This window comes from Cololabis saira, chromosome 20 (assembly GCF_033807715.1).
Source record: "Cololabis saira isolate AMF1-May2022 chromosome 20, fColSai1.1, whole genome shotgun sequence".
Taxonomy (NCBI): domain Eukaryota; kingdom Metazoa; phylum Chordata; class Actinopteri; order Beloniformes; family Belonidae; genus Cololabis; species Cololabis saira.
In genome coordinates this window covers 18,981,677-18,995,324 of record NC_084606.1, presented here as the reverse complement: position 1 = coordinate 18,995,324, position 13,648 = coordinate 18,981,677, and the positions used below count along the sequence as shown (strand labels likewise).

The 13,648-nt window shown below is 39.1% G+C and overlaps 1 protein-coding gene across 4 annotated transcripts in view; it reads right to left on the bottom strand.

Annotated features, from left to right (window-relative positions):
* Positions 1-13,648, bottom strand: part of col4a6 (collagen, type IV, alpha 6) — a 115,308-nt gene that overhangs the window by 30,910 nt on the left and 70,750 nt on the right. For all 4 annotated transcript variants that reach the window (XM_061710531.1, XM_061710530.1, XM_061710532.1 and 1 more), the window contains exons 5-12: positions 6,346-6,480; positions 5,945-5,989; positions 4,650-4,778; positions 4,512-4,574; positions 4,093-4,128; positions 3,929-3,991; positions 3,071-3,106; positions 1,954-1,995 (exon numbers count right to left, since the gene is read on the bottom strand). In XM_061710531.1, the coding sequence (XP_061566515.1) occupies positions 1,954-1,995; positions 3,071-3,106; positions 3,929-3,991; positions 4,093-4,128; positions 4,512-4,574; positions 4,650-4,778; positions 5,945-5,989; positions 6,346-6,480 (549 nt within the window). The remainder of the gene's footprint in view (positions 1-1,953; positions 1,996-3,070; positions 3,107-3,928; positions 3,992-4,092; positions 4,129-4,511; positions 4,575-4,649; positions 4,779-5,944; positions 5,990-6,345; positions 6,481-13,648) is intronic.

Below are 13,648 nucleotides of genomic sequence, written 5' to 3'. Positions count from 1 at the left end.
CTCTTCTCAGCTAACAAAAACAGAATAATGTCCCGTATCTAACATAAATATGACATCTTCTGCACATTAGAGCTCAGAGAAAGCTCTGAACAAACTGTTTACACCTCTGACAACGTTAAGATAATTAAATCAAATCAAATCAAACTTTATTTGTTAAGCGCTTTTCATACAAAATAGAAAATGCAACGCAAAGCGCTTATATAAGGCCAAAGAACCTCAGAGAAAGAAGTTAGACATGAGGAAAAGAGGAAAGATGAAAACTTCAGGATAGAAAAGAAAAGTGGAAAGTGCACGATAGAGAAAGAGACAAGTTTGGAAAGAATTTCTTGACTTTCTTATTAATCAGTACAGCCCAATGCTACACAACTGCTATCTTTAATCGTTCAAGAAATGTGCTTCAACAGGCTAAAGAGTAGATCCAGCTGATCCCACGCCACCTCAAGCCGTGAATCTGTCTGAGCCCCGCGTGTGAGGATTGGATTGAACGTGACATGCATGCGGTCTGCGAGAAGGGTGACTGTTAGTTAGTCGTGTGATACCGCTGAAGTGAGCCGAGTGGCTGGGGTGAGGAGTGGGGGAGCCAAGGAGCAGGCAAATGCAGTGCAGTCCATGAGTTCACCATCAGACATGATCAAAATGAGTAAATATAGCAATGCAGGAAGTAGGAGCGAGTGATTCCAGCACCCAGTTACAGTCCACAGATTCTCCCCCAGAATGACAGCTCAGAAATCAGAAGTGATTTAAAGTTTGTTTGATGCATTTATGCAGATATTCCCATAAAATGAGTGTCCCAAATAGGATTAAAAGAAGTAGTTTAATCTACTTCTTTTGTCTTTTCTCATCTTGAAAATGTCATTGCAGTGTATAAAATCTCTGAGCTGCCATTCAACAGTCAAGAATAAAAGTGCGTGAAGCCACCAGACAACTCACAACTTCCCAATCTGAAGCATGTGACGAATCACACCTCCAATCATTTTTATTTTTCTTCTTTCCCCCCCATAATTTCAGATAAAACACTGAATTAATATGCAAAGTAAAACTGCTTCTCTCGTGGGAAGTTGTGTTTGCCTCTGCGGCAGGATGGATCATTTGAAAGAACACACCAGACTGAATCAAGTTCACGTGATTTTTTTATCATACAGGAAGAAGATGGACCAATCCATTCAGCGGATGTGTCACTCAAGAGGATGGAGGGATGCAGGGATGTGTGGTGTTAAAAGGAGGAAGGAGTGGATGGAGGGAGTGCAGGTTGTGAAGCCACCACCAAAACATCAGCATGCACAATGGAACCGGTCAAATAAATGAAATTTAGACAAAGAAAAAAACAAAAAGATTTTCTCAAACAAGCATGAATGCACATGCGCAGTAGTTGTGCACAGAACCCAGCTAAAACACTCTCAGCCTGCTGTTTTGGACGTGAAAATCTGCTGTAATAAAATACACAATAATTCACAACATTCGTGCAAGAAAAGTAAAACAAATCTCATTTGTAAATGAAAGATTTCATCAGAGAAAAGAAATGTTTCTCAGATTAAAGAAGACTCTTAAAAGCCTTTTTCAGTTTTTTCCAAATCAGCAAATACAATTATAGTAAAACAACTTATTCAAACATTATTTAAAATAAAGGCTTTTAAGTTTTGCTTCTTCCAACTGTGAGTTATATGTTTGCCCTTTGATTATATTTTCAGAAATAACTACACAAATGTGGCTTAAAAAAACAAAACAACAAAAAAAAACAGGAAAAAAAAGACTGTAAGAAAATGTGAGGTTTTCCCCCTTGTGGTCTAGTGCTGTAAATGCACACCTGGGCAGAATAAAATAAACTCTTAACCAACATTTCTTGCTCTTTTCATGATGTCTTTGAGGAATTTTGGATCGATAAATTTAAGGAGGAGAAACACGTCATCATCACTCGCGTGAACTGACTTTCACGGTTAACGGTGCATACTGTACCTTGTCTCCTTTCTCTCCTAGATATCCGTCACTACGGCTCCCCTAAGGACGAAAATGGTTAAAACATGTTTTTTGGAGAGAAAAAAAAAATATGAAAAGATCCTTTAAATTGAAAGAAAACAAAACTGCAATCCAACCAGAAAAATACACTTCCTTACAACGGATACGTCATCATATTCAGACGAGATTTCTGTGCATCATGAAGAGAATAAATGGCTGGATCCTGCCAGCAAGACCCAGATAAGGATTCACTGTCTTGACTTTTCCAGGATCAGGACCTTCATCACCAAATGATCATTTTATTAATATGTGTATATTTCTTTAAAAAAAGTGATATTTAATTTTCCTGATATTAAGTTTAATTTTATAATTAATCTGCCTTCAGGGATTGATAAAGTAGTTTTGAATTGGAATTCAATTTCAATTTAATATCTGGTGCTAAATTTAGTTATTTTTGTGATGTATAATTGGGACATATATGATTTTTATCAGATACATTTGATTAAACTTTGTTACTTAGATGAATTAATTATTATGTTCTATGAATATATCTTTGAACCTGTATTCATTTTTGCATTTCAATGGGCATTCGAGATTGCAAATATACACTTACGAAGGGAGCTTTTAAAGCTTTTTAAAAGATTGAATCCAGTAATCTGAAGCCGTGAATTAAGCGTCAACTTTAGTTTCTGTGGGATTATTAACCATTTAGTTTACAGTTCTGCCTGATTAATGCACACAAATCCTCTACTGTTATTTAGCTTTCTGCAGCCTGAGAGTATTAAGTCATATCAAATAGAAAATAATCCTTGTAGGTCACCATGTGATGGAGGACAACCAGCACATCTGTTTATTCCACATCACAGGATCTTCAACCTGTAATATTTATTTTCCTGTTCCCCTGGCAACGACAGCTGACCAGTAAGCAGTCAGGATGTTCTTGTGTGGTCAGAAATGATGAATTGATTGAAAACGCTATAAAGAAAACGAATGAAGAGGCAGCCTACATCTCTGGCCAAGGACCTGATACTGGAAAAGTCACAGTACCTCCTTCATACTGACTGCCATTTCATCCATTTTTAGAAGAACATGTCTTGTTTTTGATTTTCTGTCTTACCATCAGCCCTGGGGGACCGGGAGGACCGGGTGAACCCTAGAAAGAGGTAGAACAATTAAACTCACTGATAAACTAATCAAAACAGGAGCTCATACAGCAGAAAAATGACACGGATCAGAGACAGATTTATGACAGCTTCTGTAAAACAGAGTAAATCTTCCTCATAACACAACACCTGTACACGCTAGATTTAACACCTACACCAGGGATATTCAATTGGCAGCCCGCGGGCCACATGCGGCCCGCCAGGAGCTTTTATGTGGCCCCTGGCCATATTTAAAAAAAGGGGGTGTTTGTTGAAATTTCTTTTTTTTTTTTTTTTTTTTTTTAATAATATTTTTATAACTGGCTACTATGGACTAAAATGGTTGTGCTCAATGCTTAATATAATATTAAAATAAGGAAATCTTGGTGGAAAGTGGTGCTTTGTCATTATGGCGTGTTTTATTAAAAGTAGGTGAATATCAATTTCATTAAGTTTGCACAATGCATGGTTTCAAAATGAACTTGCATTCAAAATAATATTTCTTTATCTGAATATTATATTTAACATTCACAATTACTAAATCTGGAGACAATTAATACATAATTCATATGTAAACTAGATATATTCAAATGTATAATACAAATGTATTATATTTACATAAGTCTTCGTCTTTGAGTGCAAAATACATTTTGAAAACCCCCACATTTTCAAATTGTGCGGCCCTCTCCATACAGTCCTTTTGCAGATGTGGCCCCCGGCCGAATCTAGTAGAATACCCCTGACCTACACTCTTATACTTATATCTAAAATCTTTCTAAACATGAATGAAACATGTGTAACGTCTAATGTGTGAAATAGCTCAGTTCACTCACAGGGTATCCGTCAGGTCCTCTCGGGCCAGGATTACCAATTGGACCAATCGGACCTACGAAGCCCTGTAGAGGAGACAGAACAACATTGGGAAATGCTCCGTTTTTGTATTTAGCTTCAAAAAGAATCAACTGCAAGGTTATGTAATAATGAAATAAAGTCTTACAGCTGGACCGGCGGGCCCCCGAATGCCTGGGTAACTCTAAATAAGAAAAAAGAAAAGAAAAGATAAGATAAGATAAGATAAGCAAACAGTAAAAGACCAGTCTACATACAAAGAAGAGGCTGTGATTTAAATGTGTCAGGCTCATGATTGTGATTCAGATTTACTGAACTGTTCCCATAGCAACCTCTACTGGGGGAAAAACAAACTTTGCAAGTGCGTCCACATTTGGCTTTGACTTTTTTGGTGTTTCTTGGAGACTTAAACGTCTGCTTAAACGTTAATATGTTAGCAGAAGGACTGACAATACCAGGAAAAAGGAGAGAAGTGAGGATGGAGAGGCAGCTATCACAAAGGGAAGTAGGAGTCAGGGCTGTAGTACAGTGAACGATGTGATCAGTGGAAATCACAGGAGACCTTACCCCTGAGCCATCCAACGAGACGTATCGAGGTTCTCCTTTCTGACCCTTCACCCCAGGTCTTCCCTATTGAAGGAAAGGACAGCATTAGTGGCTTATCCTCATCTAAATAATGTGATTGAAGAAAATAGAAGCACGAACAGAGAGTCCAGTGATTCCAGGTGATCCAGGTGATCCCGTCCCATAGCCGACCGGTCCAGGCTCTCCTCTGGTCCCGTTACAGCCGTCCAGACCGGGTAATCCTCTACCCCCCGGCTGACCTGGGTGACCCTGCAACGTTGAAAGAGACGGGGGTGGACTCAGACGAGAACTGATGCAGTCAAATGAGGATCAGCTTTTCCATATGTTATTATTGTCAGTACTCGAGTTGAGGGGGGATGATGAAATAAAAACGGTCCAAATCATCCCCCCTGGAAAACTGCCATCCCCCATTTCCATCCCTTATGTCATTTCATCAATGAATGTGGTATTACTGCTATTTCAACATTTAGAGTCATCACCAGAAAAATAAAAACAGAAAAATAACTTCTTTGACAATTTTCACCTGTTTCAAGTAAATTTTCACTTGAAATAAGTAGAAAAAATCTGCCAATGGGACAAGATTTATCTTCTCATTACAAGCAATAAAATCTTGTTCCACATGCAGATTTTTCTACTTATTTTAAGTAAAAATCTACTGAAACAGGTGAAAATTGTTGTTTTTTTTCCAGTGATGAGTCTTGTTTTAAGTGTAATGAGATTTTTTTTACTAAAATGAGACATTTTAACTAGAAATAAGACAAATATTCTTGTTAAGATTTTGAGTTTTTGCAGTGATCCATTTTACTTATCCTGTGAAGGACAGAGGCATATTGATAAGTTCAGAAAACTGTTTTTAATTGTTGTGTTTTGATGTATTTGATGTAAGCCCAGTGGATATTTAAAGCTTAAAGAAGGCTGCAGAATTGGGGGCTATTATTTGTAATATATTATATTATTTGTAATATATTATTTGTAATCAGCACAAATTATCTGTCCCCATATGATAAAATCCACCATCCCCCCTGATTTTTTTTTTTTTACAACTCGAGTACTGATTATTGTCACTGAAACAAATTTGAAATGTGGACGAGGATGACCTGAATCCCTCCAGCGTGACGCACCGACTACATATTTCTGTATCTCAAGAGATGCAACACACACCCGACACTCATGCTCTCACTTATTCTGCTCTTGGACTTAAATGTGAAACATTCAATTAAAAATAAATTGTTTATGTTACTCCCAAAGGGTAGAAAGACTGACCCCTTAAATGAATTAACCTGTTGGCAAAAAAAACTGGAAACACCTGGAGAAAAAAAGGTCATGGTGTACAATCTGAATGATTGTATTGGTATAAGAAAAGAGGAGAAGGTAAAAAAATTTAAAGATAAAGGGATTGTTTCTGATTTACTTACAGGAACTCCATCAGTTCCTTGAAATCCTGGCACTCCCATTGGGCCCTGCAGAAGAGAATAATCCACCGGGTTAATTTACACTTAAAAAGCATGCCACTGCAGGTTAACAGACATGATGCACTTAAAAACCATCCGCCTTATAATGCAGATGTTTGTTCTCTGTTACCCCACTTCAACGTATTCGGACTACATGTCCCTTTACTACAACCAAAACAGCTTTAACTGTTCAAGGCATGGACTCCGAAGACTCCACAACTAGTCTTTAGTAGGAAATACTATTGTATGAAGGTGGGCATGTGGTCTGAAGTGGAGTTTAGGTGGGTGGGATGCTAAATAATCATTTATGTTGTTAGCGGTGGTTACTCATCAGATATGTGAAATTGTTTGCTCATGACACCTACTTTGTCTCCATTGTCCCCAGATGGTCCTTTAAGCCCAATGTGTCCCTTTTCCCCTTTAGGCCCTTTAGGTCCCAGGTCCCCACGTGTCCCTTCTGGTCCACTTGGCCCGACTGGCCCGAGAGGCCCCGGACGACCCTGAGAGGAAAGACACGGCAGAGTGAACAACTCACTAATCATTATTCAAGTCTATGTACCTTTTCAGTTTGGATTTTTATCTTTCAATTCTGGTCAAATACATTTGAATTACATTCAATATTTGTATATTTAGATAGATATTAATGTTAATTTTTAGACTATATTTGTTTAGACCCACTTGTGAGGTATTTATCTTGCAATCAGTGCTTCCTAGGGTTGTGAGGGTCTCTTGAATATATGAGTATGAGACTAGTGCTCAGATCGAAAACCACAGCAATGTGAACCTTTGTGGTGTTAAATGCATGATAACACCAAAAAAATAAAATAAAATAACAGACTATTTATGATGAAAATAAAATAAGTGCATGGTCTTGCAGACAGCCACGCTCTATTTCAACCACACGATGGCAGCATAAGGACACGAAGAAAAAGATGCTGCACACGGTAACAGGTGCTGAATTAGAGGTTGGTGGGATCCTCTCATTAGGAGGCTGGACTCAATAATTCAATAAGACACAGAAGTTCACAAAACACCTCAAGCTTCTGACATCCTGCAATTACCTCTGATTTTAGGTGGTGTAACAGGGCAAAGAGAGAGGAACATGTGGATGCAGCAGCTACCTATTCAAACCTGCAGTAAAGCCTTGAGTCAGTCTGATCTAGGGTTTATAGCTTTAATATGAACACTTCTTTTCTTTAATCAATGAATGCATTCATTAATTAATTAACCTCTGATATCACAAGATAAAATTAGAGGGAGTTTGTGTGCGTGTGTGTACTGTATATATGTGTGTGTGTGACTGCTACATATGTACAGTAACAAGAAATCTTCAGGTTGCATGAGTGGCAGCAAGTCTGACTTAAACATTTATATACTGTAGCAACAATTCACATGGTGTATTAGAGTATAAAGTAAAGTACATGGTAGTTACTACCCCAAAAGAAAGAAAAAAACATTGGTGAAATGTCCCTGACTAATTTAGTCCCTGATCTCAGATTAACCTCCAGTGTTTTTGTGGTGTGGGGCTGAAGCTGCGGTGCTGCCTCCAGCGTACGTGGCCCGGGGGCATGCAGGTAAGTGTAATGACAGGGCTGTGCCCGCTAAAGGCCGCCTGTCCTACAGTTCACACTCACACCTGGTTTCACCCAGAGAAAATATGCAGCGCTCCCACTGGTAGCCACTTTCTCTCACGCCTTTCCTTCCCCATCACCTCCCTGTGCTGCGAGGATGCCTCCTCTTGTGAATGAACATTTCATTTTCATGACCTTGCTTTCTTACATGTATCTATTTATCTGTGCATTTCACGTTTCTCCAAGACATGTCGGCTTCACACTCAGCCTCTACTCTGTCTCCAGTTCTTAGCTAAATCCATGACCACCACCTGTAAATATCCTAAACATCCTCCATATATAGACACACTCTGGCTGGTCGAAGGGTTATCTTGTAAAAAGCCCTTTGAGTTCTTACGAGTATTTATTTTTCAGGTGACCGATCACTTCAGATGACTCGGCTGTCTCGCTGCTGCTCAGTAAATGGTGAAAGGTGAAGTGTTAGTCAAGGTGAAGAGATGGTTTGGTCTCATTCCTGAGCTACGCATAGCTTTGCTGATAACCGCTAACTTCAGTCGAATCCAGACTTTTTCCTGCTTGTGAAAAGACAATGAACATGAGAAGTGGCTTCTAAAATTCAAACCTCAGAGGATATTTTTGAGTCTTTTGTGGGAAATAGAATCCAAGTAGAAGTGCAGTCTGAGGGAAGAGAGGATGATCACAAATTCTTAATGAAATTAAGAATAAAACAAAACAATAAAGACCAAATAAGAACTCTAACTGAGTTTAGGTCAATGTGGCCACAGTCTTTTTACGTAAGCTGTCAACCTGCATCTCTTTTTTATTGTAATGAACGATTAAAAAGGCCAAAGGTAAAATACCTTTTGTTACTTCTGACTGCATAAATTACTTATGCAAAAAAAAGCTATGACGGGATTGACTCAGCTTTTGAGAAAGCCTCAAGTGGCCACTTGAGGAATTGCATTTACATTTGTACTTTGGCTTGATTACTGTTCTACACTGAAAGATCAATCGCATTAAATATGGATGATGTTTTTACAACATTCTTGGTTTGTTAAAAGCTGGATATGCCAATTGTTCTGCGTTGTTTTACAATTAGCTGTTAGCAGCATCATTTTACAGGGGGCATTTTCTCCCCTCCCTGTCATTTGTTTTCTCGTTAGATGTGTGTTAAATTGTCATCTTCACTGTAGAATCAGATATGTGGGTTGAGGGACAACAATTTTTTAACTTCTGGAAAAAAAGTGGAAAATGTGGAAAACAAGCACAGACTTCTAACTATTATTTTTTTTCTGATAGTTGGCAGTTTGATTTTAAACCATCATTACTCTGTACTCTGTAACCCGTTGTACTTTACATTGAAATTAAAAGGAGATATATGGATACTATGGCCTTTCAAAACTACAGCTGGCTGCTGCATTGTCCTCAACTAGTTTGAACACATTTTATAGACAATATGGTCAGATTTTAACACACGGTGACAAATTTGATCAGAGATCAGTCTATCCCCCTGCCAGCATCCCTCGGAGTCCCAGCACCATCTCATCCTCTTGCCAGTTGACATCTTTGTCTGTTTTCATGCCAGCCCGCCAGATCTCTGCCCTGCTCTTCCAGACCTTCCGTCCTCATCACCTTCCAGCAGACTGGTCAGTTTGTAGGCCCAAATCCCTTCCAGCACAAAGGGCACAATGGAGTCTATTCTGAGCTACTAAGCTCTCTGGACTCGCTGGTCCCATCGGGCCTACCTCACTTCCTGATAGAGGAGAGTGCTGGGACAGACAGATTCTAGCCACCAAATGTGTGAAAACCAGCCCGTGTGTGTGTGTGTGTGTGCGTTGTTCATGAACGCACGCGCGCACAAACGTGAACACTGGACCTCAGGCCCGCGGAGGGTTTTATCAGGGTGTATTGTTCTGAGTGCCGGAGGGTGCAAGGGGGAAGATTTTAGCTGTCACACCGCATGCTCACTTTGGGATGATGATGGGCAAAAAGTGGAGGGAGGGAGCGGCAAACGTCGGGTCTGTTGGTGCGAGTTTGAACAGCCGGCCAGTCTGAAAACCCAGTTACAGTCCGAGCCAAATGCAGACACACAAATGGATCAGCAGAACCGCCGATGCACTCCACAAAAAGGAAGAATGTAAAGATGAGAGAAGTGATGACAATACCCCAAAAAAGTGAGGAGCTGCATCACGATCAGTGGACCCGCAGAGAAAGAGAAACTGAAAGAGGGGAATCCTGTCTACATGGGAATGTTTAGGTTGTGTCAACATTTGTCCTGTATCATCCGACTCAAACCCAAACAGCATCGCTGCAATCAGTGGTGTTTGTCCCGCTCAATGATAATACGGCAACTAAAGACACAGCAGACAGAAGCATAGTCGCACATGTTTGACTTGGTTTTGATAGCTTTCTCCATCTGGGTATCACAGCCAAGGATGTGAATCCCTATAACCAGCATACCTTGAATACTGAATACATCCCCTTATTTATTTTGATTTGTTTGTAGAGGCAAGAATTTTCCTGAAAAACTAACAGCATTGATCTTTTTTATTCACAACAAACCTTTTAAGGCCTTCAATCAAGAGCAGGACTTGAATAAACTACTTTAAACGTTTAAACATTTTTCGTTACACATGCGGTTTGGGAGCTGGCAGAAAAAGGCAGTAAGCCTGTGAGGCAAATTAACATTAATCATGAAGATGTTTATATTCACACTGAGATGGTGGTGTCTTGAACTTTTAATGAGCTTCTGAAATATACATGAAATTCCTTCATAATGATTTCCTTTGCATCAATATAAACATATGCTGATGGTGTTTTATTCATTTTTTTTTTTAAATCATGGATGGATTATCTCAAATGCATGCATCGATAAGCTTGAGTGAGCAGACATCAAGTTTAAGAGCACAGCAGGCTTGAAAAGGTGCGAAAGCCCGTCAGTATTGGCCAGTGTTGACCTCTTGCATGCATAGAGAGGTCCTGAGCACTGTAGGCTCAGTTGCATGGGGTGAACGTTTGTTTTTTTGTTGCTCTTGAGGTATTTCAGGCTGCAGCTGCACACACACACACACACACACACACACACACACACACACACACACACACACACACACACACACACACACACACACACACACACACACACACACACACACAGTGACCTGCGTGTGGTTTATTGTGCACTTGATGTCTGACATAAATGTGATGCCACACGTGAGAGCAGACGTGAGCGGGAGGCTTCGAAGGTGGTCTACTGAGTGAACATCTTATCTCTACAAAGTAGCTCTGCTGCCCCAACCCTAACAATCAGAGACAGATAACATCTGTAAGACAAATTAGACAAAAAAAAAATCACTAACTTTTGATCCCAGAGATGAAAAAAAGAAAACTTTACAGATGAAAGATCTAAATCATACAGCAAATTGTTGCCCTTTTACTTTTACTGGTCTTAGTTTCAATGACATGAGAAGATTATATCATCTATCTATCTATCTATCTATCTATCTATCTATCTATCTATCTATCTTATACAGTAATAAGTCCCCTTCCAACTAATCTACAAAAGAAATTAAGATATTTCCTCCTTGCTAACATTTAGTCCCACTATTTGTTTGTCCTCTACTGAAATCAGTCCAATAAATGCAGCGAAACAAAAGAAATACCTTAATCTTTGAAAACAGAAGAGTATTTGTTGTGTATTTCTCTTAACAGCTACCAAGACATGATTGAAAAAAAGCATCTTAGAATGAATCACGATCATGCAAGTGATCTCCGACTGAAGTGCAATCACCAGACATAAAAACTATCATTATTCATGTAAAACTGCGATTAAACAAAAAACAGTTCAAGAATCCTCCACTGCTTTTCCTTTTACTGATTCCCACCCTTCCTCTGAGCCTTTGACTCATCTGGTTGTGCTGATGGCTGCCATTAAACAAACAAGCTGCTCTCTTTTTCATCCAGGTGCTTTGCTCTGCAATAAAAACCCCATTAGCGCCTAGCAGGCCACAGTGTCCCACGGTGATGATGTCATAAACTTGCTGTGTTTTCTCAGCTGTACAACAGGAAGGCGAAAAAAGAGCACGGTTAATGGCGAAATCAAATTATGGTACGGGTGTTTTCTTTTAATTTGAACGCACATTAGGATCCTCAACAAAAAAAAATCAACGTAAAACTTCTTTCTCCACAAAAGGAGCCATTTCCCACTAAAACAAGTCAGTAGTTACGAGAGCTCTTAATACAAAACACCTTATTATATTGGCTTCAAAACTTGGATTCTTGGTGGAAATGTAATGTTATACTCCCATGTACACACCCAGAAGATTAGCCTGAGGTGATGACAACTGCAGAGTGCAAACAGCACATATAATTGGCACGTATGGAGTACTTAAAACTTTAAGACCTTTACAGATGTGACTGCGCATGTAATGCATGTAGACGCCTCAATACCACTAAAAATAAAATCTATGACTACAGTATGCTAAGTTGCAGGTTATTTATTAAATATAAAATATATACATGAAGCTTAAATATGAACTGGGCAAAAGCGGTTATTTCCTCGAGAGATCCAGTTTTCTATCTTGCATCTGATATGTTTTGGGGAGGAACCGTGAACATGGAGTCTCGGGATCAGTTAACGAATTACAAACATGCAGGGCAGGAAGGGTAGGAGATATGTATTGATGAAAGACAGATCCCAGGGTGCATAGGGGTGATGCAGGGAAAGTTGAATTCAGATAAAAGGAGGCGACATCTACGTATTTACACTTTATATAATCTCATGCACAGCAATAATTGCATTCAGAAGTTGTGAACACATGTTAATCATGTAGTTATGTCTTCCATGAGACTTGAATGAATGATTGTTGCCAACTTCTTTATAACTCATACCCTTGAACTGCATTCAGCAACAGCACTAAACTTGAAAATCTTAACTTTTAACGACAAAATCGTCTCCAAAAAAGGGCAAAAGGTCACATTTCCTTGCTGGAAAGTTGGGTAAGATTTGTACTACGACATTCCCCATGACAACCTAATATTTATTTGTTAGGCCTAATATAACATGAGACTATCAAGTCTTAAAAAAAACATTTAATTCTAACATTTATTGAACTACATGTATATAAAAGCTGAAAAGAAGTTGTTTTTAACAACAAAGCAAGAAAGAATAGGAAGCCTATTTTCTTTGCCACTTTGTGACAAATGACAGAATTCTGAGTTTCATCGTCCCATTTTACAGGAAGAGTGAATACAGAATGATGAATTTATGAAATATGCAGTAAGTTCACGCTGTATTCAGTCAGGCTGCAGAAAAAAAGGATACATATTTTTGGGTAGAGGAGCATCCTGAGTGGAGAATTATTCTATAATGACATCTAATGTTGGAATAACTCGTTATGATTGATGAAGAAGGCACTTTCCACTAGTTTAGAGATTTAATTATCTGTCTTTTCCCAGAATTCTTTTCCCTGTAAAACACCTGTTCTTTATATTTACACCTTACATTAAGTCTTCTCTTTTTTAATAACGCATGCCTACAGCTCTGTTCAAATCCCCGTTTAATTCTATTTGAGAGCGACGACTATGAAATGAGACAAACCGAAATAACAAGTAGCCTAAATACTTCGGGTTAGATGTGCAGAGATAGCGCCGTCTCGTCTTCTTTCGGTTTTCTCTGTTTATGGAAGGAGAAGACGTGTGGTCACGTTTTGGGTTTTTTTCTCGGTCTGCATTACGAAAGAGATGAGGTGTATGTTTGTGACCGGACAAGCTCCAGCCAGCTGTGTTTAGTTAGGTTGGGACTGTGATTCCTGCAGAGTTTGTTAATACCCCACTGCTAATGTGCATATTTTCTGGATGTCTTTGTGTGTGTGTGTGCATGCATCTGCAACACGGGACACCTCTCCTCCAGCTATCTCCTCTTCGCTCATTCAAAGGAAGAGCTCTGAGATAAAGAATGAATAAGAGGCCCCTCTGCTTTGATATGAGATCCGATCTGATGATGCATTTTGATGTACAGTATGGGAAAAGTGCACTGCTCTTTAAAAAAAAACACCAATAAGAAGTCAGACTGCAATACAGTCTAAACTTCTATTGA